General features: G+C 45.3%; 2 protein-coding genes and 1 long non-coding RNA gene across 4 annotated transcripts; 1 reads left to right on the top strand and 2 right to left on the bottom strand.

The window, feature by feature from the left end:
* Positions 1 to 9,080: 9,080 nt before the first annotated feature.
* LOC121828538 (uncharacterized) lies at positions 9,081 to 17,100 on the bottom strand. Its single transcript, XM_042274699.1, has 7 exons — positions 17,045 to 17,100; positions 16,628 to 16,790; positions 15,496 to 15,629; positions 14,694 to 14,767; positions 14,503 to 14,610; positions 11,871 to 11,972; positions 9,081 to 9,133 (listed from the first exon to the last, which is right to left on the bottom strand). Exons 1-7 carry the CDS (start codon positions 17,098 to 17,100, stop codon positions 9,081 to 9,083), a joined length of 690 nt encoding a protein of 229 aa, XP_042130633.1.
* Positions 17,101 to 18,942: 1,842 nt separating this feature from the next.
* On the top strand, positions 18,943 to 22,724 carry LOC143272682 (uncharacterized). Its single transcript, XR_013050299.1, has 2 exons — positions 18,943 to 18,981; positions 22,282 to 22,724. It is a non-coding gene; the product is annotated as an uncharacterized LOC143272682 (long non-coding RNA).
* Positions 20,582 to 25,366, bottom strand: LOC143272681 (von Ebner gland protein 2-like). 2 transcript variants are annotated; one of them, XR_013050298.1, is made up of 6 exons: positions 25,229 to 25,365; positions 23,415 to 23,708; positions 22,920 to 22,993; positions 22,728 to 22,835; positions 20,877 to 20,978; positions 20,582 to 20,761 (listed from the first exon to the last, which is right to left on the bottom strand). XR_013050298.1 is itself a non-coding variant. In XM_076568622.1 (6 exons), the coding sequence occupies exons 1-6, from the start codon at positions 25,358 to 25,360 to the stop codon at positions 20,748 to 20,750; spliced, it is 564 nt and encodes a 187-aa protein (XP_076424737.1). In that variant the 5' UTR covers positions 25,361 to 25,366; the 3' UTR covers positions 20,582 to 20,747. The 2 variants fall into 2 exon arrangements, 1 of the variants encoding a protein (XP_076424737.1); XM_076568622.1 differs by having other exon boundaries at positions 23,575 to 23,708; positions 25,229 to 25,366.
* Positions 25,367 to 27,628: the final 2,262 nt, after the last annotated feature.

Below are 27,628 nucleotides of genomic sequence, written 5' to 3'. Positions count from 1 at the left end.
TCTTTCTTTGTTGAGTCTTTGGTTTTTGTTTGTTTGTTTTGTTTTGTTTTGACTTTTTTTTGAGCATGAGGGTGACTCTGGCCTTATTTGTTTCTTTCCCCTTTGTTTCTAATGTTCCTTTTGTTTCTATTTTGTGGGATAATTTGAAAAGTATTATATTAGCTCTTCTTTGAAAGTCTCATAGAATTCTGCATTAAAACTATCTGGTCCAGGCTTTTTGTTGTTGGGAGACCTTTAATTGCTGCCTTTATTTCCTTAGGCATTATTAGTCTATTTAAATTGTTTATCTCATCTTAATACAACTCTGATAAGTGGCATCTATCAATAAATTTCTATTTTAGATTTTCCACTTTTGTGGAGTACAGATTTTTGAAGTATTATCTAATGATTCTCTGGATTTCCTCAGGGTCTGTTATTATGCCCCCCACCTGTTCATTTCTGATTTTGTTGATTTGGATATTCTTTCTCTGCCTTTTAGTTCATTTGGATAAGGGTTTATATATTTTGTTGATTTTCTCAAAGAACCAACTCTTTGTTTCATTAATTCTTTGTATTGGTCTCTTTGTCTCTATTTTATTGATTTCTAAGCCCTAAGTTTGATTATTTCCTGTCCTCTACTCCTCTTTGGTGTGTTTAATTCTTTTTGTTTTAGAGCTTTCAGATGTGCTGTTAAGTCACCAGTATGAGATCTCTCCAAATTGTTTATGAAGGCACTTTGTGCTATGAATTTTTCTCTTAGCACCACTTTAATTGTGTTCCATAAGTTTTGGTATGTTGTGCATTTCACCCTATATCTTGGTTATTTTATGGGACCTTTGCAACTTCTGCCAGTGATCCAATAGATGAAAGGGGGTACTCTGTTTTCATGGTGTGACTCCTCCAGCTGTTTTTAAAATACAACATAAAGTCTAACTTCTTTCTTATTTCTCCATTGAACAAGTGGTAACTCAGTAGAGAGTTGTTCAGTTTTCATGAACGTGTAGTCTTTCTGTTGTTTCAGTTGTTGTTGAAATCCAGCTTTAATCCATGGTGGTCTGATAAGATATAGTTAGTTATTTCAATTTTTTTATTTATTGAGACTTGCTTTGTGGTCAAGTATATGGTCAGTTTTGGAGAAGCTTCCATGAGGTGCTGAGAAAAAGGTGCATTCTTTTGTGTTCGGGTGAAATGTTCTATAGATATCTGTTAGGTCCATTTAAGTCATGATGTCTGTTAGCTCTATTATTTCTCTGTTTAGATTAGTTTCTGTCTGAATAGCCTGTTTATTGGTGAGAGTGGGGTGTTGAAGTGTCCTACTATTATTGTATGTGGTTCTATGTATGATTTAAGCTTTAGTAATGTTTCTTTTATAATTGTAAAAGGTAATAAGTAGCTCTCTTCTCTACCCTCTTCCTCTCCACGCACGTGTCTCTCCCACAGGCCTGCACACTCTATCCCTTTATCTCTAATAAACTCTTATAAGCGGATTCTGTCGTGTTTCGTGACATTTCCTTGCAGGGTAAGAACACAACACAGCTAAATAACTAACATTTTGGTGCCGAAACCGAGCGGGTGCTCCTGGGTGCTTTGTGCCTGGCAGCCCACGAACCGGGGAATCTGCTCCATACACGACAGACCGCTCTCCATTCACCTGAATCGCATCCAAATTGCATCCAACACAGCTTTCTTCGATCGGTGAGTTCCCCCATTTTCAGCCAGCGTAAACGGTCTCCTGAATCTGTGAGAACGACCGTTGATTGTCCGGCGCCTCACACGTGTTCTTGAGACCGGGGGAACCCCTGACCACGGTCTTCATTGGCTATGGTCGGCCCCTATCGTAGGCCTAACTTTTCTAGCCGTCTCCCATGTCTGCAGCCTGAGATATTTCTCGAGTTAGGGCCACCACCGTTGGTGCATCCTGGGAGCCACGTGAGGCCGGCACGTCCATCTCCTTGACGAAGGGGCAAACATTGTCTGGATTCCCGGGGAATCCTTTCCTCACCGTGGAGGGGCCCCCTGCTTCTGTGGCTGATGAGTCAAGGAGCAGCCTGTGCCTGGTATCCGCCATTGGCCTTGGGGACGCCTGGGGCCTTGGCTCCGGATCACGTTTATTTTTTATTTTTCTGCCTCCGCTGCAGACATGGGAAACAAGGCTTCCAACCCTGTTAGTCCTTCCTCTCCGTTGGGCTGTCATGTTGAAGCTTTAAAACCTCTCAGTTTAATGCCTTACATAAAGATTTCTAAGCTAACTCGTTTATGTTCAAAAAAGTGGCCAAAGTATGCTTTAAAAAATAACAAAGGGCCGCCGAGCGGCTCCTTAGATCCCGATATTTCACGGGAGCTATCCAATCACTGTCGGCGGCGTTCAGGCAAATGGAAAGAGTTGCTTTCTTCTTTCTCAACGCTAAACTGTCTCTTCTCGTTTCCTTCTCTCCTGCTCATATGCTCCTAGCTATACGTAAACCAGAGGATTCTCTGACTCCGGAATCTCTGACTCTAGATCTTGCTAAGGAACCAATAATTAAAATTCATGTTCCATCCACTCTCTCAGATAAAAAGTAAGCTGGGTTCTTATACGTCCAATTCTGCTTCCTTTATTAAACAGTTTCAATATATAACTCAATCTTATAGTCTCACCTTTCATGACTTCCTGAGGAGCTCAGGCGAGTATGGGAGCAGGCTAGGACTCATGCAGATGAAATTCATCAAATTAACCTTTCACACCCCCCAGGAGCCGAGGCGGTTCCTGACCGGGAGCCACACTGGGACTACAACACCCAGAGTGGCTGTCTAGCCAGAGATAGGTTTATTACCTGTCTCCTGACAGGCCTCCGTAAGGCTGCCCTAAAACCAGTAAATAATTCAGGATAAGGACGAAAATCTGTCTCTTGTTCCCCAGACCTTCCCGACTAAAACTTAAGTATCTGGAGAGCAAGGCTCCTGACCCCACAGGCAAAAGAGTCGTCTGTGGCATTTAAGGTGTGCCAGGGAAAAGATAAAAGCCCGAAAACAAAATTGCCAAGTGCTGGCACTCACTGACTCCCAAAAGCTGTTGGGTCCCTGTTTTAAGTGAGGAAAAGGCCACGGGCTACCGAATGCCCTGCCAGGCCATCAACAGCCTTGTTAAAAGTGCCGCCTAGAAAGACAGAGTCAGCTGACTGCCCCCAGGTACGAAGATGCATGGGTACATCAAGCTAAGACCTCCAACAGACCTAGGCTTGGCTACAGACATGGCAGGGAACCCAGAACGCAGCAGGGAAGCGATCTGGTTCTTTCCTTCTGGACACCAGAGCCATTGACTCAGTCCTGGGAGTTTTGGGATGCCACCTCCTTTATTGTCGGGTACAGAGGACAGCCTTATCTACCTCAGCAGACACCACCACTTAATTGTATTTTCAGAGGCATCCCTCTCACACATACATTCTTAGTGGTGCCAAGTTGCCCTGTACCTTTAATGGGGAGGGGTCTCCTAGCTATGTTGGGTTGTTCAGGTCTTGCTGTCATAGGATAGCTGGGCTCTGGTGATGCCATATTGCCCATTCTCTTATTGATTGTGCATTTAGGCATTTAGGAATCTAGATTTTTGATGATTATAGGTCTAGGTATTGATTCTTATATTTTTTTGGATGGGTGTTTTCCTCTATGTTATCTCTTTCCTATATGGCCTTTTGGCCTAAGTGGGCTGAGGATTCTCAAGACTATCAGGTCTTGAAATCCAGTATGGTGTCCTCTTTGGGGGGCCTGGGGCCTGGGAACCCTAGATCTGCCCTGGCCTCTGCTAAAGCTGAAGACTTCTTTTAAAATAGTAGGCAAGAACAAGGAGTCCAGGAGAGGCATGCAGTCTGGAATTGTTGGGCATGCTTAAAGAGATTTGGTGGGTAGTGGGAAGGGTCTTATCTGGGGTCCCTAGGACCAGCCTGTACTCCCACCCCTGGGCTCCTTTTGCTGCCTGAGGGACCAGCCTCAAGCAGCACAGGGATCAAAGGGAAATCCATGGAGTTGTTGTACTGTGACTTTTATTATCTGAGGGGGTTAAGGGAAAAGACACTCACACTCTCAATGATTTCCTTCTTAATCTCTATCTGTATTCTCTTCTCTAAAGCTTTATATACATCAAAAAAGTCTTTCAGTAATTACATTGTAGAATTATAGAAATATAAGAATTACATTGTAGTTACATTCTATTTGTTAAGTGAATAATTATAATGAGTGTAAGTAAAAACACATTTTTTATCTCTTACATGATTAAAACAAAGTCATCCCAAGAACCTGCATACATTACGTCTAAATAACTTGTTACAGATTAACAGAGTAACACCAAGCAGGGCATTTTTTTTCTCAGTCATTTTTTTTACTCGACAGCTGCATATTGTGGTTACAAAGAAAGAATCAATTGCTTTATTACTTATCTTAAAGGGTAATCATAAGGAATCTTGAAGCAATCACAAACTTAAACTTTTGTATATAAAAACAATCAGTCAGCTCTACTTAGAATCTTTAGTGTGCATGCTCACTCATCAATAGTTCGTTTGTGTTTGTTTGTTTGGTTGGTTGGTTGGTTGGTTGGTTGGTTGGTTTTTTTCAAGACTGGGTTTCTTTGAGCAGTTTTGGTGCCTGTCCTGGATCTCGCTCTGTAAACCAGGCTGGCCTCAAACTCACAGAGATCTGCCTGGCTCTGCCTCCCAAGTACTGGGATCAAAGACATGCGCCACCATTACCCAACATCAACAGTTTTTGATATCAGGAGATTGGGGGCATAAATGGGTACAAGGAATTGATCATCACCTTTGATCACCAGCCAATCCTAGTAAGGAAAGTCCATCAGCTAGTAACAATTGGGCTGCTTTGTATTTCTGACCCTAACCTAATGAGTCTATAACTCAATTATGTGTCCTTGTAAACTTCAGATTGTTTTCTAGGGTTTTTCATCTCAAAGCTATTATCAAAATATCTGATCTAACCTGAAGTTATTTTAAGGCTTTGTTTCAACTATTATGCACACTGAAACCTATGAATGCATCTTTCAACATTAATATTGAAAGAATTTGAGCCATCCTGGCTCCTGAGGGCTCAATTGATTTCCTTTATCATTAACCTGAACTGTGATTTATGCAGCTCCTTATATAATAGGGTTTTTATTATTATGTAGATGGACCTCCTCCCCATTTTCAGTTTTTAGCCTGTATACCCAGAAAACATTGAGGTCTCATAAAATTAGGGCCTAATCACATGCAGCTGGAAGGAGTGACTGGACCCTCAAGTGAAGGCATAGTGACCTTGTCTATCTCCTCTTTATTTGAAAGAATAGTATCAAGTCTAGCTGTAAATATTTTAAGTAGGTACCATTGACGTTCTGAAGATGGCCACTGTCAGATTAGAAGATATTGTATATTACCACTTTAATATAAGAAAGTTAAATCCAAATTACACACATAAGAGGGCACAAATTAGTATCATATGTGCATATATTGTTAATACATTAGGCCTTGTAAGTTTGGGGGTAAACATTGTAGAAAACCTAAGATAGCCTTTATAATTTATATAGTATATAGAGTTATGTTGTTTTTAATACATTCATTATTAAGTTTATGTTTGCATTACTTAGCTAAGGGGTCTATTAAAACAATGATATTGGAGTTATTATTGAGAGATTTTTAAATAGAGGGTCCTTTTATCCTTTTTATATATGATCATCCTGTTATCTAGTTTTATTATAGATGCCTTTACATGATGAAATAAACAATGGAAGTCTCTATTGGGAACAATTTACCTCTTAGCTATGTTTAAGTACATAATGTCTTGTTTTCTGGGATTTCCAGCGAAGTAAAAAGGCCTGTGACAATTTTTTATTGTTATCCATACCCAAAAGACATTTGAATCTCTGTAAGGCTAGATCCAGCAATCCATGCCTCCATATCTATCGTGTGTGTGTGTGTGTGTGTGTGTGTGTGTGTGTGTGTGTGTGTGCAGATGGGGGCAGACAACCTGAAAAGCCTAACAAGTAACTGAAAAGTAGAAATAAAAGCAGAAACATCCAGGCTTGGCAGGGGAGAAACAAAGGCCTCAAAGAAACAGCAGGCTTTAGGACACTGTAGATTGCACCTCCAATTCCCTTTCCAGCTGTATTAAGCTCCAGTTCTAGGCTGAGTTTTAAGCAGGAGCTGAGTGGCAGGGATGAGAAGGGTTAAAATGAGATGCATGGATGGTGGTACATGAGGGAGGGTCCTCAGACTCTTTGCTGATTCCTTTGGGAAAGTTTGTCAAAATTGGAAGCTCCAAATTGGGGCCAATGATGGCCATTATCAGAGTACTGTGGCCAATTTGAATGGATAATTGAATGAGTTTAGTGGGCTGGAGCTTCCTAAGACAAAGGTTTCATAGCCCACTTTTTAAATTTTGGTTTAAATTTGAAATGACAAGCAGGACTGGTAGAATGTCTTATTGCACTGCTATATGAGGCATTCCTCAGGTTTGGGGGAAGAAGAAAGCAAGCCCCATTTAGGAGGGACATGGGAGTCACAAGTCAGTCAAAACTGGGGGGTTCCTGGAACCTTCAAGACTTTGTGATCAGGAGAAGAAATGAGAGGATCCTGGGGATTCTGTGATCTGGTCCGGACACCTCTGAGTCAGATGCAGATGGATGGTTACTTCATCCTGCAGTTTGGGTGTGTGGATGGTGAAAGAAAAAGAAATATAAAATGGAGAACATGACTGTAGCTAAAAGTTTCTCTGCCCTGCCTGGCCCCATCGTCCAGACAAATCTCTCCCACCTTCAGTCCGACAGCTGCTTATAAAATAATCACTCAGAGGCTTATATTAATTACAAATTATATGGCTTCAGCTTATCTTAGCTAGCTCTTTAAACTTATTTCAACCTATTCCTACTAATTTACATCTTGCCACGTACCTTCATGGCTTACCAGTACTTTCACATCTTCCTCCTTAGGTGGCTGGATCACCTCTCCCCTGACTCCACCATTCTTCTCTCTCCATCTCTCTTTGATTTCCCACCTGTCTATAAGCTTTCTTGCCATAGGCCAATACAGCTTTATTAGCCAATGGGAGCAACACATATTCACAGTGTACAGAAAGACATCCCACAGCACATGACTGCTCCTAGGTATGGTTGAGGAGAAAGTTTATTGTCAATAAGGGGAAGAGCATAGCCAAAGACAGAGACAGCTTGGATAGTCCAGAGTGAATATGACCCTGAGCCTAGAAATGAGAGGGGATAGAGGAGGGGGGGAAGGGACTAGTATTCAGCACAAGACACCCCAAGAACAAGTTCTCCACACAAAGGAGATTTACTTGCCACAGAGGGACAAAGATCAGGGAGTAAGAGACAAAGACAGAAGATAAAGGACATGGCAGAAGAATAAAGGAACAAGGGAAAGAGAAAAGAGATATTTTGCCTGGAGGGACAATGGATTGCCTCTATATAGAGAGGAGACAGAACAGGCCCATAGGTAAATGGAAGTTATAAAGGTAAAAGGGGAAATGCAGTGATAGGATGAGATGTTCAGTTTTTGATTGAGCATGTAATTATTAGAACAGACAAAGGAGCCTTTTGATTGCTTGACATCAACACTTTGATAGGTGGATCTTGGTAGTCAGCCTCAGGAGGAAGAAATAGACAAATAAGGGAATAGACCTTGGTGGGTAGCTTTAGAAATGTAATCTAACAGTTTTTCACAAGGCAGAGGAGAATGGGGGAAAGGGAAAGGCCTTATTTGCCATGCTCAGGTGAGCTATCATACATACTTTTACCCTGTCCCTCTCTCCAGCTATTCCAACTGCCAAAACTGAGCCTTGTGACCCTGTGTGCCATGGTATATCACTTATGCAGGGATCCATGAGTGCTGATGATAAAGATTAGATCTCTGTGCCTTCTCACACCTGAGTAAAACAAAGCCAGGTGTCATTTGATCATGCTTGAAACATAGAGAAGGGAATGTCTACCACATTTACTGGAAGCTTAAGCATTGGGGGGTGTGGGTGTGGGACATGTCTTCCCTTGGCAGCTGTCATTCTATCTAGTAGCAGAGGATGAATTCAATGGCCACAACTTCCAGTTCCTGTGAAGACTGTGGTTCTTCTCCATGCACTAAATTTCTCTGGACAACTCACAGAAATCTAGTTACAAACAGAAAGAAAAGGGTATCTGGAAAGTGTGTTTGTATGGTCGTTGTCTTACAGGGTATCATGGATGGAATGTAATCTCATTACCATCACATTTAGGGTGGACAATTTCTGTTTTGTTCAGCCCTAGGTCTTCTACAGTATCTTCAAGATGTTGGAGAGTCCAGAGTCATGGGATACCAGCCAACGAGAGCTGCTAATAGGGAGTTGCAATCAATAAAACTGAAAGGAGTTGGAGATCTGAAGAACATTTTGACATCAGGCATGGAGATGCAGAGTTTCGAGTTTACCAACTGGTTTTTGGTCTTGCTATGGTCCAGTGTTTCCTCACTATGCTCCCTTCCTTGAGTTTTGGAATGCTAATGTATATCCCCCACCATTATTTGTTTGAAGTATGTGATCTGCTTTTTTGATTTTGATCTTAAAGGGCATTACAGTAAAGAGGTTGCATAGATCTCAGAAGAGACTTTGAACTTTGCACTTTAAAATAAGTTCGAGACTGTTATAGACTGTGGGAATTTTTGAAGTTGAACAAAATGCATTTTTACATTATGAAGTGGCTACAAGCCTTTGGAAGTCAGGGAATAGAATGTGGTGGTTTGAAAGAAGATTGCCCTTAAGGAGAGTGATACTGTTAGGAATTGTTGCTTTATTGGAGTAGGTGTGGCCTTATAGAAGAAAATGTGTCTCTGTAGGGTGGGTTTTGAGGTCTCCTTTGCTCAAGATATGCTCAGTGTGATAGACAGCTCACTTCCTAGTGCCTGCATATCAAGATGTAGAATTCTCAGCTCCATCTCCAGTACCATGCCTGCCTCCATGCCACTATGTTTTCTGCCATGATGATAATGGACTAAACCTCTGAAACTGTAAGCTAGCCTCAGTTAGTGTTTCCTTTATGAAAGTTGCTGTGGTAATGATGTTTCTTCACAGAAACTGAAACCCAAACTAAGACACATTATTCATTAGGTGCAGAAGCAGTTGGTACCCAGACACAGGCCTAGGAAAGCTGCAATTCCTAAGGGGAGAAAAAAATATATAATTGATTTGACTTATATTCTCAGAGGTTTAGTCCATTATCATCATAATGTGACATGGTGGCAAACAGGCAAACATGATGCTTGAGAAGGGGCTGAAAGTCCTACATCTTGACCCACAGGCAAAAGGAAGTGGTCTGAGTGTCACACTGAGTGTAGTTTGACCAAGGAAATTTTAATGTCTATCCCAACAGTGACATAGATCCTCTAACAAGGTCATATCTACTCCAAAAAAGCCACACCTCCCAATATTGCCACTCCCTATGAGCTTATGGGGGTCAATTACATTCAAACTACCACATACAAGCTGAGCTTGGAGCTCCTATTTCTCCATGCAGAACTGACTCCTCCCTTTCAAGCCTCTTGAGTGGGCCCTGAAGATTGGGAGAGGTGGATTGCAAGTGGCTAGGGAGTACCCAGACCTACAGCAACTGGTAGATGAAAGCAGGTTAGATAAGGGAATCTGAAGAGGCCAGCCATCTGATTTCAGAGCAGGAGGAAAAGCAGGCTGCTGTTATTAGGGGTCTGAGCAGTGGAGGAGGGCTCAGGTCTGAAGGGCCTAAATTATCAGTTCCATGGTCACAGGGAGAGAATAACTCTGAATTAAATCCAGCCTACCCACTGTCTAAATCTAATATTCCATGCTCTGTCAGTGGAATAAAGCCAGCCAGGCTTCATGGGGTATAAAATATCATAGACAAAGGTAATTTTTCCTATCAATGATCCAAATGACTATAGGAAATCAAAAATATATAGCCTCACCTCAGAGGGGTGATAGGGGATTCATGTTTCCTTGGGGATGGAGTCACTTGGGGAGATGAGACTCCTCAGAGGATTACAGGTTTGGGTAGTTCCCTCACAGCAAGGATCCACAGCAATGATGACTCTCAACATACTCATGCAGCACAGAGGACTGTGCAAATTCCTACTGAGGCCAGTTGTAGAACTCTGCCCTCCAATCACAGCACCCACAACCATCTTCTGCAGCAGCTGTGATGACACAATAAACAATCCAGATCATGTCTGGACACATTCCCTCAATAATCTCGGGGTAGGTCATTAGACCCTCAACTGATATTTCAGCCACTCCCTATGGCACCTCCCTACCAGATGCATATAACTCTGTACCAACTGCACATGGTCTCATTTTGGAATATATAAAAGGCTAACTGAGGGAAAACCCCACCTGTATAAGGTGTGGGGAAATTGTCATCCATGCCATATGGCTTTTGAGTGGTGTGGCTGATTATGGGTAAGCCACACTCCTGTAAGCAACCTCTCACCCTTAACATTATAGAATCACATTATTCTTTGGTTAATTGAGTTGGCTTTCAGTGGAACTGAACATTGGTCTGTTGTATGTGCTAGTCAGGAGTGAGAAGATGTCTGTCCATTCATACAACAGGTCCTATCAGAGGCTCAGGAGCACCCTGACTCCATTCTGTCTCAGAAGCCAATGCTGGACAGCTGGAGAGCAAAACAAGCATCATATATGTGACTTCATTGAACAAGATCCATACTACATCCTGGTCCATGAACATGTTCACCCTGAGCTACTGCTGTATCCTCTGAGGTCCTCCCTTTTATTCCTTCCTCACGGCACACATTCATTGTGTCTGAGACTCCATGGCTGGCAAAAATGAGGCACAGGGTCTGGATGGGCTGACTTTTCTCTAGGCATATTTCATGGTCATGGTAGCCAGGACTTCAGAAACCTCATGCAAAGGCAAACCCCAGTCTGACCTGAGTCATTGGACTAAAGCCTCCTGCTTCTATGGATTTGAGAAGACAGCAGAAAGAAGGCCTGTCTGCTTTTGTATGAAGTTAATTGTCCCCAAGAAAAGGCCTGTGGTGTGCAAAAGAAGGACACAGTTTATTGGTACTTTAGTGGAGATGTGAGGTAAATTTTGCCTTCTTTTTATCGGGACTTGGGGAGGAGCATGCTTGTGTTTGACTTCCTCCATATCTGGAGTTCCTGTGTCTGGACCTCTCTGTTTCTGGCACCTTCAGCCCCAGGTTATCTAGTTGATAGAGATAGTAAAGGTCTCTCTTCTGCAAGTCCTGCCTTCCACATTCATAGAGCACTTTCCCCTCCCACTCCATGGCCTTCACACTGGGACAAACAGCTAACAGTAGGCATCAGAATACTAGGGGAGTAGTTAAACCCCCAAGTTCTTGGACTGATCCACACTTGCTGACCTACACCTGCTTGTATATGACCCTGCTCAGCCCCTGCCCCTTCCCTCATTAGCTATCATACGTATTCTTACCTTACCCTGTCCCTCTCTCCAGCTACCCCAGCTGCCAAAACTGAGCCTTGTGACCCTGTGTGACATGGCATATCACTTATGTAGGGATGGATCCATGAGTGCTGATGATCAAGGTCAGATCTCTGTACCTTCTCACATCCAAGTAAAACAAAGCCAGGTGTCATTTGATCACACTTGAAACATAGAAGAGGGAATGTCTACCACATTTACTGAAAGGTTAAGCATTGGGGGTGTGGATGTGGGACATGTCTTCTATTGGCAGCAGAGGATGAATTCAATGGCCACGGCTTCCAGTTCCTGTGAAGACTGTGGTTCTTCTCCATGCACTAAATTTCTCTGGACAACTCACAGGAATCTAGTTACAAACAGAAAGAGAGGGGTGTCTGGAAAACATGTTTGTATGGCCATTGTCTTACAGAGTATCATGGATGGAATGTAATCTCATTACCATCACATTTAGGGTGGATGATGTCTGTTTTGTTCAGCCCTAGGTTTTCTACAGTATCTTCAAAATCCAATAACATTGTTCTCTTTGGAGCCATATTTCGACCTGCAGGACACATGGGTAAGGAACAAGGGGGTAGAAAAGATTCTTAATACAGACAGTTCACCCACAGATCATTTAGGAATTTTTCTAGGACCTGAGATATTTCAGGTCATAGAAAGAGTATCTCTAACTAAATATTCCTGAGCACATGGGTCTTCCATGAGACTGGCAGCCCCCATTACACTCAATAAAGCCTGCTCAAAAAATGCTCTCACATAGGCATCCATGGAAGGCAGAAGTCATATGCAAACAATCTCACATCCATCCCCTGTACTCCCATTCAAACCACATACTTGACCCATGGGCACCCTGATCACCCTTCTGCATTTTTTTCCTAGAGGGAAGTATTGAATTTGACAATAGCAAGATGTAATAAGGAGAGGAATACAATAGTGACTGGCCAGCTCTGTCATAATTATGCTGCAAGCACCTACCAGCAGGGCCTGTCTCCCAACATTGCCCTCAGTAGCCCATCATCTTCTCAAAAACACATCTTGAAACAGGACTACCTTTTGGAGGTGGCTTCTCCAGGTCCTGGAGCTATATTTGAATTAGGGGAGTAATCTCCAGGAAAGCCCAGAGGTTGTGGACAGCAACTTGACCACTAGAGCCTTTGGTCAAGATGTGATGATATGGAAGGTGGACAGCAGTAGCTGTTTCTGTCTAGAGTCTCCATGTCTAGGCTGAGAGACCTCGTAGGTCATTGTTGGAATCTCATGAGTGCAGAGATTACTGCTGAAGAATCGTGGGTGGTCAGGCTGACCTAGTAAGGGAGAGGCAGCACAGTGCAGCCCAATGTTCAGAAGGATCATGAGAGAAGATCTACTGCTGTGGGATCGTCTGTATGTCAAATTGCTCTAATTGGTCAATAAATAAAACACTGATTGGCCAGTGGCTAGGCAGGAAGTATAGGTGGGACTAACAGAGGAGAAAAGAAAGAATAGGAAGGCAGAAGGAGACACTGCCAGCTGCCACCATGACAAGCAGCATGTGAAGATGCTGGTAAGCCACGAGCCACATGGCAAGGTATAGATTTATGGAAATGGATTAATTTAAGCTATAAGAACAGTTAGCGCCGGTGGTGGTGGCACATGCCGGTAGGATTTGCTGAAGGAGGCGGAAGCAGGAGGATCATGAGTTCGAGGCCAGCCTGGGCTACACATTTTTAAAAAAATAAAAAATAAAAAGAACAGTTAGCAAGAAGCCTGCCACGGCCATACAGTTTGTAAGCAATATAAGTCTCTGTGTTTACTTGGTTGGGTCTGAGCGGCTGTGAGACTGGCAGGTGACAAAGATTTGTCCTGACTGTGGGCAAGGCAGGAAAACTCTAGCTACAATCTACTGGAGAATACAAGCAGAGGCTAGAAATGTGCTGCCAGCATTGAAGTTCTCAGTACTTGGTGATGGTAGCACATGGATGTTACGTCTCTAGCACTGGTAATTTTGGACCCAGTTACTTTCCATGTGTGGACTTTCTCAATGTCCAGAGCTACCCTATGAGATCAGAGAGAGCCTGGGACACTTGATCAGGAGACCTGTGTTCCCCAGGAAACTATCTGTTAGGAAATACACATAGAACTTAGTCTTGGTTTTCCTCCCACCTGGTAAGTGTGTGTGTGTGTGTGTGTGTGTGTGTGTGTGTGTGTGTGTGTGTGTGTGTATGCAGTGAATGGTTGGGTGGGTGTGTCTGTTTGTAGCCATGGTGAGCACAGCAGAATATCAATCACCTTTCTCTGCAGCTCTCAACATTATTGCCTTGAGACACAGTTTCTCATTGAACTGGAACTTCATCATTGTGCCTAGGTTTTCTGGGCAACCAGCTCTAAGAACCCACTGTGTCTTCTACAATGATGGAGTTACAGGCCCAGTCAGCCATGTCCAGTTATTTATGGGAGCTCTTATTACATGAATTCAGGTCTTCATGATTCCAGATCAATAACTCTTAACAACTGAGCTTTCCCGAGCCTTGTTCAATCTTACTACATTCTAAGTTATCTGAAAGGAAAGAGAGCATTGACAAAATTTTCTCCACTTAGCACTGATTTCTTTCTTCCTCTCTTTTGATATGATAATAAATGTGGATTTCAGTACCTCAGACCTGTCTGGGTAAAGGGAGGCAACTTATGCACAACAGTTGTCCTCCACAGGATGGCGATCCAGGCCCTGCTACCATGACAATAACACATTGTCTACAAATGTCTTCCAATGTCCCGAGTGGGAAAAAATTCCAAGGAGATCCTTTCTTAGAACAGGACCAGCAGAAAGGCTGACTGAGAAGGGAAGGGAGGACCAAGGACTCAATCAGTGAGGGGTGGGGGGTTGTGATCCTTGTGCTTCAGGAATTATCTGGAGAGGGCTGAATGTAGACACACCAAGAGTTTACAAACCCCTCTCTTGAAGACCCCAGGAATCTCAGGAAAGACCCTCAGGTGGGCGACTAGATCATGGAAGCAAGAAATAATAACCCACTCTATACCCACTGCTAGAAAAACCCATGCCCGGCTCTCCCAACTTTAGGTAAGAAGAGACGCACCCATAAGCATTGTCATCGTGAGGGTTAGATTGTAGGCTTTGCTGACATGGAAGGCAATAGCAAAGTTCTTCCCGCCCAGGAATTCAATGGTGATCCTATGCTTTGGCCCTGAGGGACAAAATGATTCATGTGGTCTTCACGTCTCTTGTTCAAGGCTCCAGGAAAGGAAGAACATGAACCCGAGCACTCACAGATATAGAAATCACTAGGTTTATTTTTATCTTCATCCAGAGATATCTTGAACTCAACACACCCAGTAGGTTTTCTGTAACACAGGAAAAAAATAAAAAGCATGGCTCTCTCCTTAACACTAGCCCTGTTTACATTCATGAGGTTATACAGAGATTTGACCCAAGACCCTCTTTCTGGTACATATAGCAGCCAGCCAAGCATCAGCACATGGTTTGCCATACCCCCAGCGTCACCTCCTTGTGTGCTGAACATGGCACTTTGGAGCACCAGAAAGAGATGGTCCATATCTGAAAAACTGCCTGTCTTCTCAGTTCTAGACAGGCTTCCTGCCAGTCCAGTCCATTTTCCTCAGGTGGCCAGGTCCTGCCCTGATTCATCTACAGTGTCTCCAAAGATATCTCCCAATGGCCAGAGACCTGGACCTGTCCTCCCTACCCCTGGGTCCTCACTGCACAAGGAACTCAGTGAAATCTTGAGGGGCCTGAGGTTCTGTCCCTTCACAGAAATAAGCACAGCATCTACACTGGCTCCAGGGAGCAAAGCAGTGCAGGGAAGGAAAACTTCAGTCCTCCAGGGACTGTGCTAGGAGAACAGAATGTGACACACTAAGCCTTCTGTTTGCACCCAGTGTACTGTGAACATCTCTCCTGTACTTAGAGAAGTCACCTGACACATTTCCCAGACAATACAAGAGGGTTCCATGTCAACATGGAGTGCCTAGAATTGGCCAGGAGCATGTTCATAGTGAGGGTGGGCCATAGAGCCAAGAACAAAGAGGGTTGCCTGAGGGTGGGTACTCACGAGACATTCATCCTAAATTCCAAGTTGCTGAGGATGTTTTTGACAAATGTGAAGGGCGGCAGTGGGATGAGCTTCTTCTTTGCAGATACAGGCAGGTTTCCTGCCCAGCGAATTATGTACCACTTTCCTAAAAGCTAGAGAGCAAATCCACCATTGAGGGGGAAAGTGTGGAAAGAGGAAGCCCAGCAAAGGGGTTCCAGGCAATAGTTGAGATGGAAGGAGATACAGAGGGGAATAAGGTACAGCCCCTGTTCAACCAGAAGAACATACTTTGAAGGCTCATGGCCATGGCTATCCCCTCTCTATCATGAGGAAGCAGATCCAGGCACGCAAGGATGAGGCCTTGAGTGAGATATATCATTCCTGGGACATGTTGATTTGGGGTTACTGCATAGATCGCACATAAACAGCAGAGAAAGGTCACCAAGAGCACCAGGCTAAGAGCATGATCAGTAGTTTGCCAATCCCTTTACTCTACAAGACTGAGAGGAAAAGGAGGGACTTGTGATCACTGTTGGGAGACTTTAAACCAGAATGAGCTGGAGTTCTCAGAGGGAGGCAGGGTACCCAGACACCAGATTCATCCATGTGGCTTGTTTGCCTCCAGATCATCTGAGTTTCCATGAGGAGGCCATAAAAGACCAGAGAAGCCACGAGGGCATCCTTGTCCATCAGCGCCAGGACTGGCTGATCATCTCCAGAGTCTCTTCTCTTCTCAAAACATATCATCAATTTAAACATCTTAGGAAGTCCCTTCCTCCAGACATCCCAGCAGTGCTCAGCCCTCTGCAGACAGCAGCCCTGCACTGTGCACATCATCCTGCATGAGGCTTTCATTGAGAAATAGAAACTCTGAACAGAGTCATTTCTGTGGAATTAATCAACATTATTAGACCATCACAGGCTGACAAAGGAGGCAGTGGGTCTCTGTGGCAGATGATGAGACAGATGCCTCCACAAACCATTCTTTGTGCTCTGGGTAACCCCAATATGAGATATAATGAAAAGCGATGGTGAGTCCACGACACAGGGCATCTCACTGATGTCCATTTGCAGCTCTCATCAGCAGCTCTGAGCCTCATCCAAAACACAGAAACCCAGTTCACACACTCAATCTGCCCATCACACTCACCTTGTCAGCAGTGGCAACATATCTAGGATTCCTGTGGGATGATTCCTCCACAGAGGGCAAGATCAGAACCACAGTCAGCAAGAGCAGCTGCATGGTCACCATGGTGCCACTATGCTCCTGGCCTCCTTGCAGCGTGTATATCCTGTACTGGGTGACACTCCATCTGCACAAAGCCCCCATCCATGCTATAGGTTCATTACACTGTTTTGTTTGGACCTCATGGGTACATGGTGCTAATTTCTGTAAATAGCCACCTGCCTGTGATTTCACACATTCTCAGGAAACCTTGTCAGGAGAGAGAATGTTATCAGAGTGGGAACCTGAGAACCCAGAATTAGGAGTATAACAAGGGTTCCAGAGGAACCACACTCCCCATGCATGGCAGTGTTCCCACCAAAAAAAAAAATGTCACAGTACTTTTTCTTCTCTCTCGGAACCTCCAGTTCCACGAGCAGCCACCAACCCATCTCCATACCGCAGAGCTGAGCACAGAAGTGTGTGCTCCAGCCTTAGCCCTCCTCCTACCCGTGAGCTATGGCGTCACCCTTCAGCACCCAGGACCATGTATCCTGCCTCCCCCTCTGCTGCCCATCCCCATGAGAGTGCAGCACACCTCCCTGACTCTCCACACCCTCACAGCTGATCTCTACCAAGCTGGCAGCTGGGCCCTAAAATGCACCTAAATCCCAACCCACCCTTCCACAGAGCAGCTGCCATCCCTCTTTCCAGGCTCCAAGAGAGGTTAGAAATGAGGCTCCAGACCAAAGTCCCCTGGGGGTCCCCACTTCTCATTTCTCTTCTGTTCTGTGCCACACCACAGTGCAAATTAATTGGCCTGCTTCTGTGTACGTGTGTGTCTATGTGTGCCCGTGTGTACTGAATATGCATGTGTCAGCATAGCTGTGGGAGATTTCACATGAGTATATGTGTTTATGTGTTCATGTGTGCAAACGTCTGGCTTTGCTGGTGTTCTCTGACTGTGTGTGAACTTGTGCCTGTATGTTTCTCTGTCTACATTTGTAGCATTGTGTATATGTTTGAATATGTACCTATATGCATATTTGTGTGTTTTTCTGTGTGACTAGTGTCATTGTGCATATATGGGCATGTCAGTGTGTATGAGACTGCTTTTTCTGTTTGTATGCATGTGTCTGTGTACATTCCTGTCAAAGGGTCAGTGTGTGTGTGTGTGTGTGTGTGTGTGTGTGTGTGTGTGTGTGTGTGTGTATCTGTGTGCTCTGTTTGTATTTATTTAAGTGTTAGGTTTTGGGGTGTTATGGTTGGAATCTGAAATGTTCCATTCAGGATCATCAGGGCTTTGAATGCCTGGTAATTTCTGGAAGCACTTGTTTTGGGAATTGGGGAACCTTTGTCACTGTGGCCTCACAAGAAGACATGGATATCAGTGGAATCCCTCTGTGTCTGCCCTGAGCACTCAGCTTCCTGATAGACCAATCCTATTGAAAAATAGTTTCCTTCACTGATCTCTTGTAAACCTCAGTTAGTGTCCCTACCTCTCCTTACACTTGTGTTGTTCAGTGTTCACTGTATTCACTATCCCTGCTCAGTCTACTGTGTGCTCCTGTCTCCTGATTACTTAATTATATATTATTATAAGAGTGTCACATGCCATGAGGAAACCAAAATGGAACAAGATGGACAGCAACTAGGGAGACGAGGGGTTGGTAATTTCAACGGAATTGCCTGCGTCAGCTGCACAAAGAGGACATTTAAACACATGATTGAAGGAAGTGAAGGAAATGAGCCATGAATGAGGAAGTAGATGAGGACTCCAGGTGGGAGGAACACTCAGTGTGGTCTGGAAGAGACAGAGGCAGACTGGCTGAGACAGGAACAGATGGAAGGGTGGAGAGAGAGAGGAAGGTGGCCAGAGGCCAAGTTAGAGAAGGGGGAGAAAAAACGATGAGCTGTAGACCAAGCTAGAGACTTTATGTTTACTGCGAGTAAAATGACGACAAAGGGAGTGTATTGACAAAGTGAGAACATGGCATTCTTTTATTTTACTTTTTCATAAATTTTAAAGTTACCATACAGAGTAATGAGTTTATTTATGGTATATTCATATATATGTGGGTTGTTTTCCTCTAATTTATAGTCTTCTGACAATATCCTTCCCTGTGCCCATCCTCAAACCCAGGAGGAGGTAGAGAGGTCCATAAACCTGGAGTTGAGACTACAGACAGGTCATGACTGTCTATATGTACTTCTGCCCCAGCTGCCTATGGTATCCTCTTCATGACACACTCTAGAATACAGAATGTGAACTGAAAAGGGAATTCCAGCCATTCAGCTAAGGGGAATTGTTCTCCATGGTGGGGTGAGACTTCAAAGTGGTAAGTCAACTTTGGGGTCACTCATAATCCTTCAGAAACCTGTCCTCATGTCATGCAAGTAACCAAGACAAAGGCATTTGTTGGCAAAGATAGACATTGGTCTAACTGTACTTAAGGATGTTATTGAGGGTCTCTATGGAGTGAGTATGTAAGCTCATGTCTCCCAAGAAAATCTTACACAATAGGTTCCATTAAATGCACAGGAATACCTCAACCCATCATGTCTCAGAAATGCTGTGTGGGACAGATGAAGGGCACAACATCCTAGAATAGGTCATGTGAAATGGCACTGCCCACCATGAGCAGGACTTTATCCTGGGGATCAGCTCATGGACATGTTCACCCTGGGGCATCTGGAGTCCTCCCTTCCCTTCCCTCCTCAGGATCCACATCCACTGTTGCTGCCAAACTATAGCTGGCCCTGTGCAGGAATAGGGGGCAGATGGGCTGAATTTTCACAGCACAACTATCATGTTGACCTGGCCTTCAAAAACCTTTATAGTCTGACCCCAAGATGTCCTGGGTCATGTCTTCAGAGCTTTCTCTTCCCTAGAGATTTGGGAAGATGGTCCAGGCAGGAGCTGGCTGCATTTTGTATATAAGTAATGTACCCAGGAAAAGACAACTGGTGTAGAAAAATAGGATACCGTCTCTTGCAACTTCAATGGAAATGTGGGAAGGTCTTCCCTTCCTTCTGTCTGGGTTTGGTGACACTTGTGTGTAGGGTGGTTGTCTGTGCTTTATCCCTGAAGCACCACCCCTAGCAGGCAGCAGGTAACGGCTAGGTACCTGATCCACCCAGGCATGGCCAAGGAAGGACCCTTAAGACCTGGGATGTGTACATGCTCATTCTCTTGGCTACCTTGTAGTCCTGGATGTTGGATGCTGGTACTGTAGACCTAGACAGAGTTCTCCAGAGACCCATGTTGGACCACACCTCATGTCTCCTGGGCCCCATGACCAACTCCCTTTTGCCTGTTGTAAGTTAACCCAAAATAAACCCCTTGGATTATCAGATAAACTCCATGGAATTGCCTCATTATCTGGCACCCAACATGGGGCATGAACCTACAACCCTGATATTAAGTGTCTTGTGCCTGATTACTTGAGTTTGCTCCCCTCATTCCTATTGGGTTCTGGGCTCCAGGTCTCCCTGCCCTGAAGGGCTTTGAAATCAAGACAAGTATTTTATAGAGACACTGAAGACCTCTCTAGATATTCTGCCCTCTACATGCTAAAAGCAAAAAACCACCCTATGTTATGGCCTCAAACTGGGAGACCACCACCCATCACCAGAGCCAGAACACTAGACATACCTGTTAGTAGAGACCCACATAGCCAACCTATGCCTGCCTCCCTGTGACACCCTCAACTTTTTCTCCCTTTCTATCCACCACAGAGGCAGAAGCCCTGTCCATTTTACAAATGCCCAGACAGCCTGCTACTGTGCCTTGTGACCCTGTGTGTTCCAGGATGCCCACTATGGGGACCTGTGGATGTGAAAATACATCTTTCTCCTCTAAGAATATGCTCAGCTGTGACCATATGCCCAATATCACAAAGCTGGGACCCATTAGACTGTCACACATGTGCCCAGAGATAGGACTAGATTTATTGAAAGAAGAAGCATGATTGAGTTCTGGCACTGGGCTCTGTCCTCTTGTGGCAACAGGAGGTAGCATCCAGGTGCAGGAGGTGGCAGGTGATCAGCTCCTGGTTGCTGAGTCTTCTCTGTAGAGCTTGCACCATGTACTAAGATTCTCAGGTTACTCACAGGAATCTATTTGCAGAATCAGAAAGAGATAAACAGCTCTAAATAGTGCTTCTGTGGTCATGTCTTACAGGGAAATCCTGAACAGAAAGGAAGGGGAACTGAAGAAAAATCAAATCTCTACCATCACAAAGAGGATAAAAGATGTCTGTTCTGTTCAGGCCCATTTTCATCACGAATGTTTCATACATCCTCACAGATTGTGGGCTTGCAACCAGGGAACGACCTGTGGGACACATAGGGTGATAGTATGTTAGAATGAAAGGCCTTAATCCAAATAGGATGGGAATTGTGTTTTGAGGAAGTGAGGCCTACAAGCAGGCCACCATGGTTCCTCTTGGATCATCTAGGACCTGAGAAGACTCAGGCCAGGGATAGGGAGGCCCAAGTTTAAACTTGCTATAAAAGAAAGAGGCCAGCCATGCGAGAGGAGTCAGGAGGGAAACATGTTTGCATGTGGTTTGGGGTCTGCAGCAGAGATGGATGCCTCAGGTGGATCACACACAAAGGCTTCTGAGCAGGGGGCTCCTACCCCCACAGCCCTAGGGAGCAGAGGACATGTACAGAATTCAATGCACAGGCATAAGCTGGAAACAGCCTACACCCTCTCCTAAAGGGAAGTTTCACGACTGGGGCAGCATTAAGGGGTCAAGGGGGTGCCCCACCACTGACTGTCCACATCCATATGCTCACTATGCTCTAAACCTCTCCAGGCAAGTCCATTTCGGCGAACATAGCCCTGAGTAGCCTGTCCCCTGCCACAAAGTCATATATGAAAAGAAAGCATCTTTTGTCCTTGCATACTCTAGGGCCAACAGTGATATTTGATGCAAAAGAGGAAGGTCAGAAAAAAACCTAGCAACACATAGAGGATCTTGGCAGCACTGGAGACTTGGATGTGGGGGTAGGGTAGGAAGGCACTTCTCCCTAGGTCTGCACGCTTTGTGCTGAGACACCCCAAGGACACTGTTTGAGTGCCTTGGTGGCAGAGCCTTCAGTGAGGGCAGGAGAGAGGCTGGATAATGAGTGGGAAGTTGTAGAGTGGAGTATGGGAGGGAAGTAGCCCTGTGACACCCAGGTGGGAGGTTTCCTGGGAGCAGAGCGGCTGGAGAACACCAAGAGATGTGTGAAGTGTGGTCAGAGCTGCATGGCTACTGGTGAACATGAGGCTCTCAGCGTGTGCGGGACAATGGCAGGTGGAGGTCATGTCTCCACCTGGCACTGGTGACCTTTGACTCAAGTACTCTCCATGTATACCTCAGTGTCCAGAGAAGCCCTGTGAGAATAAGGACAGAGTAGGACACTGGACCATGATAGCTACTTTCCCTGGGATGTGATTGACATCTGTCTCTCAAGAAATACACACTTGCATATTTTTTATCTGTTTTCTTTGTCAGTAAGCTTTATGTTTTATGAAGGAAATGCAGAGAAAAATTGTGAGTTTTTCTCTCTCCCCCCCCCCAGCACTGCCCAAATCTACAGATTAATTCTTTCTTTAGCTGCTTGTCTCTCCCCTTTCTTTTAAACAGATGTTGGGCTGTGACTGCAGGATGTCTGAACTGTCTGATCAGAAAGGAGCATGGTATGTGCAATAGGAAGTTTCGCAGGACTCTGGACTTCCCGTGTCAGGACCCCATACCTGATACCAGGACAATGTCTCAAGATGGGACCAGTGATCCCAGCATCAAGGGAATCCCACTAGAAGTCTATTCAGAGAAATACAGCAATGGCAGACTGAGAAGACAAAGAAGGTATCAGGGCTGGATGAATGAAGACTAAACGTGGACTCTGGCCTCACAACTGGTCATTTGATGGCTAAGGAGAAGAAAGGACAAGAGCTTGCAAATGGTTCTCCCAAAGATACCAAGAATGGTAGGAATTGTCCCAGTTGGAAACTAGACTAAGTATGGTAGAAGGACCCACTCTGGACCCATTGCCTCACAAGTTCATGAACAATGCTCGCAAACTCACATACCCATGAGCATAGTCATTATGTAGGTGGGATGTTTAACTTTATCCTTGTAGTAGGCCAGGGCGAAATCCTCTGTGTTCAAGAAAAAGATGCCTATGTAGTGCTTTGACCCTGCGGAAACAAATAAGCCATATGCCCATGGAGTCTCTTTAGAAGTCTCTATGAAAAGGTAGAAATATGGGTGCGAGCACTTACATGCATGAAAGAAACCAGGGTGTTTTTCGAAATGATCCAGGTACTGCTTGAACAAAACACATCCGATGGGTTTCCTGAAATACAGGATAAAAAGTGACTCTAAATTGGACACTTTACTGCCTTTCCCAGCACGCATCATAGGCCAGGCAATTATGTCAGACTTCCCTCCCAATACATGGGACTCAGGCAGCAGTCTCAGAATCCAGCTGGTCATGACTCTGTACCCTCCCTGTGTGCTCCAAGTCACTCCAGGAGAAGGGCAGCTGAGACACACTGCTGTGGAAATGGTGAGCAAACCAGACCCCTTTTGGTACATTCTGGTACCTCGAACACAACAGGTCTTTCCAAACACAGCCTGCACACACACCCTGGATCACTAAATGTGTCTCAAAAACAACTCCCAAATGATAGTATCCTGGGCCTACATATTCCCCACCTGGGTTTTTCACTAGCACAGAAACAAGAGGACTCTTAAGGGGCTTGTGAGCATCATACCTGTGGATACCAAAGACACCTGGTTCTTTGCACAGACAACACAAAAGGAATCCAGGATGACATGGAGAGCCCAGCTGGGATCAGGAGGCATGTGTGAGATGAATAGGGGTGAGATGAAGCAGCCGAAAGCAGAGATATCTGCTTGGGTGTGTGCACTCACATGATCTTCATCCTGAACTCCAACTTCCCAATAGCATTAATGACAAAGGTGAAGGGTGGCAGTGGACTGAGCTTCTTCTTTGCAGGAATGGGCAGGTTTCCAGCCCAGCGAGTTATATACCATTTTCCTAGAAGCTAGAGGAGAAGTCATACCTGAGTCAGGCTTCGGGGCCAAGAAAAGACAGGGAAAGGGTTCCCAGGCTGGAGATGGAGCAGGAGCATGGCTAAGAGGGGATTGGGGAGCATCTTAATGCAGACAGGAGGGGCCTGAGGCACTGGAAGGACAACAGGTGACCTGGTCAGGACTGGATCTTCTCTACCATTTCAGGCAAAGCCAGGCAAACAGGAGTAAGGGTCTTCTGGGAGATAAGTTTCCTGGAAGGGACTGTGTCCTGTGTCCTTAAGGAGGTCTTACACAAGGAGCTGAGAAAAATTACCCAGAGAATGAGGTAGGATGCAGAGTAGACAGAGCTCAGAGTGGGTCAGTCACAGGTGGAAGATAACACCAAGCACCCAGAGACTATGGGATCATTTGTGGCCACAGTCACCCCACTCACATGTCAGCTGATCCTGGCTGGGGTTCAGTCTCTGTTCCCCCGACCCCCACTCACACAGTCAAGGAGAATCCACCAAGGACTGGACTCATCAACATTCTCACTCAGTACTCTCTCTGTCCCTACCTAGACACAATTGTCTCAGGAACATTAGCATATGACCTTCAAATGACCTTGGCACCTGCCTCCCCTTGGTCCTGCCTTCTCAGATCCACACACCCTTGACCTCCCTGTCTCCTGTGCACAGGGACCCAGGACCAAATTGAGAGCTGGAATGGATGGCTTTCTTGCTTTTATGGAGGACAGGCAGGATGAAGACCAAGCATTTGGTGTGGAAACATCAGAGAGGAGCTGGTTCCCAAGGCCTGGGTAGCCAAGAGCATGCAGCTTGTCAGCACCCAGACTGGAGAAAGGACTTGGGGTCTCTGTAAGTAAGCTGTGTGGCCATGACAGACAGCGCAATGAGCTGGAGTTGTACCTAGAGGGAGACAAGGTGCCTAGATACAAGCCTCAGGTCCCAGAACACAGATGTTTCTTGGCCTCCAGGACAGAGCCATCAATAAACAGGAAAGGCACAACCAGGCACCTCTCTTCATCAGTGATAGGGCATGGGGGTATGGCTGATCATCTCAGGACCCTCACATCTTCTCAGGAAGACGTACCTGAGTTGCCAAACATGATCTCTTGGGAAGTCCATCCCTCTGACCCTTCCCTCCCAGCAGTGCTCAGCCCTCAGCAAGCAGCAATGCTGCATCTGTGTACATCTCCCTGCAGGAGACTTTCATTGAGAACAGAAGTTCTGAAAAGACTCAGTTCTGCGGTTTGAAAGAAGGTTCTCGGAAGCCACAGGCTGACAGAGGAGTCACTGGTCACTGTGACACAGCCGTGAGCCAGATGACGCTATAACCCATCCCTCTGCCTGTGGGTGCCACACCCTGTGGGGAGCTGAATGATGATACTGGAGGTCATGGCCCTCATGGAACTCGGGGACTGTCCCAGACGTCTACCTGTGGGTCCATCCGTGACCTCAGACACTTACGCAGTCCAAGGTCGTGACCCAAGAACCCCAGACCCCACCCTCAGGGCTCCTATGGCTCTCACCTTCTCAGTGGTGGCAGGAAATGTGGCAGCCCTGTAGACAGTATCAGGCATTGCTAAAGCTTCTTCGTCTTCAGCTGCTACAGAAAGTAGAGTCAGGCTCAGAGGCAGCAGGAACAGCCTCATAGTCGCCATAGTGCCCGTGCGCTTCTGGCCTCCCTGCTGCATCTCTATCCCAGCCTCACCTGCACAAAGGCCCATCCATGTGTGAGCTGACTGTACTGTTGTTTTGTTTGGACCTCATAGACACATGGTGCAGATTTCTGTAATTAAACACCTGGCTGCACTTTCACTCACTCTGAGGAAGCCTTGTCAGGAGAAAGAATGTTATCAGAGTGGGAAGCATGACCTCAAAATACAGAGCAGGAGGATAATAAGGGCTCCCGAGTTCCTACGCTTTGCACGTCCAGGTTCTATTCCCACCAAAATCACTCATATCACTTAATCTTACCTCCCAGAACTTCCAGCTCCAAACAGTCACCAGCTTCTCTCCACATAGCAATGGTGAATGTAAAACCCTACCCCCTCCACCACAGCCCCCAGAGAGCTCAGCTGTGGTCTCTCCCCATCACCCTCTGGCTCCTGTATCCTGTCTTCTCCGTATGCTTACTAGGACCCTGCACATCTCTCTGACTCTGCATGTTCTCCCTGCAGCTCCCGTCCCACTCAGCATCTGGGCTTCTAAAAATCTTCCAAATTCTACTAAGCCTTGTCTCAGCGCTGCTCATTTCTCTCAGGTCAGGCTCCAAGAGTCGGGACTCAAGCCAGATTGAAGTCTTTCCAGATTGCCCAACTCCCATTGGTCCTCCGTTCTATGCCACAGCACAGTGCAAATCCACTGCCTTGCATCTGTGCACATGTGGAGCTGTGTGTGTGCCTGTGTACAAGTGTAACTGTGCATTGTGTCCATGTAGGTATGTGGTAGGGCGCATGTGCATGTATGTCTGAGAGTTCACATGTGTGCCTGTCTTTGAATTTTGGTGTCTCTGCCTGTGTGTGTGAGTACATGCTTTGTGCTTAGGTGTGTGTGTCTGTCTTTGTGTATACAAGTATACATATATCAGTGTATATGTGTGTTTGTGTCTGAACTTGTGTGTGTCTGTGTATGAACCTGTGCCACTAGGAGAAAGGCATATTTTCTATATGTGTTATGTGCCTCTATTTCTATGTGTGCCTCTACCTCTGTGCATCCATGTGGCAGGATCTATAAGAATCCAAATCTGTGTCTGTTATGTCTGTCTCTGTGAATGTGTCTATGTGTGATAGCTTCCTGGATGTTAGGAGGACAATCTGAAATGACCCTCACAGGCTACATGCTTAAACACTTGCCCACCAGTTGGAGGTACTTTGTTGAGAAAACTAGAATCTTTGGCACTGTGGCCTCACTAGAAGATGCTGGAGGCCAGTGGAATGCCCCTCTGGGTCTGCCCTGAGCACTCTAGTTCCTGATCCACTGGACTGTATCAAGCTCCCTGCCCAGAGACAGGGATCTGATTCACCTACCTTGCCTTCTCACATGATGGACAGTATCTCCTGGAGCATGAGCCATAATCAATCCTTCCTCCATTGTATTGTTTCTGTTGTATATTGTGTAGTAATTCGAACTAGAGAAACTAACAGAAGACACTGGTACTGATAAGTGATGTCACTGCTGTAAAAAGACCTAAGCATGTGGGTCTCACATGGAATGGTTGTTGGGAAATTAGGAAGGGATTGCCCCTGCAAGCTAGACAAGCCCTTCAGAGCTGTTATGTGGAGCTCATGGGAATCCTCAGGGAATGCTGACTGGAAAGACCAAGCTCTTGAAATTTCAAAGGGCAGCAAGGATGCTATCAGAACCTGGAATACAGGCCCCTCATGTTGCACCACAGTAAAGAATCTAGTTACCTGTGCTGATGTCATGACAGGTTGAGTGAGGCTGAACTGAACAGTTATGAACTCACTTGTCTGGTAGAGGTTTCAAGAGCAGTCAGCATTCTGGATGCAGCCTGGTGATGACACCAGGCAAAGATGTTCCAGCCTCCTCCATGTTGCAGGCACTATCAACCTTCAGGCTGGCCCTAGCCTTGAGTTAATCCATTTCATAGTGACTTAACCTGAATTATCCTATTTTGAGAAAAATGACAGGAAAGCATGACTCCACATCTTGTTTACACAAATTAACAGAATCCCTCTGCCAGCACAGCTGGAGGCACAAAGTGATGAGAGATTTCTGTGTGACAATCAACTATGACAATGAAAATATATATATGTATATATCAGAAACACCAGACTCCAGATACATGAGGTTGTCAAACACACCAGATGGAACTTTGTCACCTAGTGCTTTAAAGAGGAGTACCTCAAGACTGAGTTATGCAGTTTGCTGACTGTCACCAGTCACTCTTCAAAAGTTTCATCAGT

This window comes from Peromyscus maniculatus, chromosome 4 (genome assembly GCF_049852395.1).
Source record: "Peromyscus maniculatus bairdii isolate BWxNUB_F1_BW_parent chromosome 4, HU_Pman_BW_mat_3.1, whole genome shotgun sequence".
NCBI classification, from domain to species: Eukaryota; Metazoa; Chordata; class Mammalia; order Rodentia; family Cricetidae; genus Peromyscus; species Peromyscus maniculatus.
This window is presented reverse-complemented; position numbering and strand designations above follow the sequence as displayed.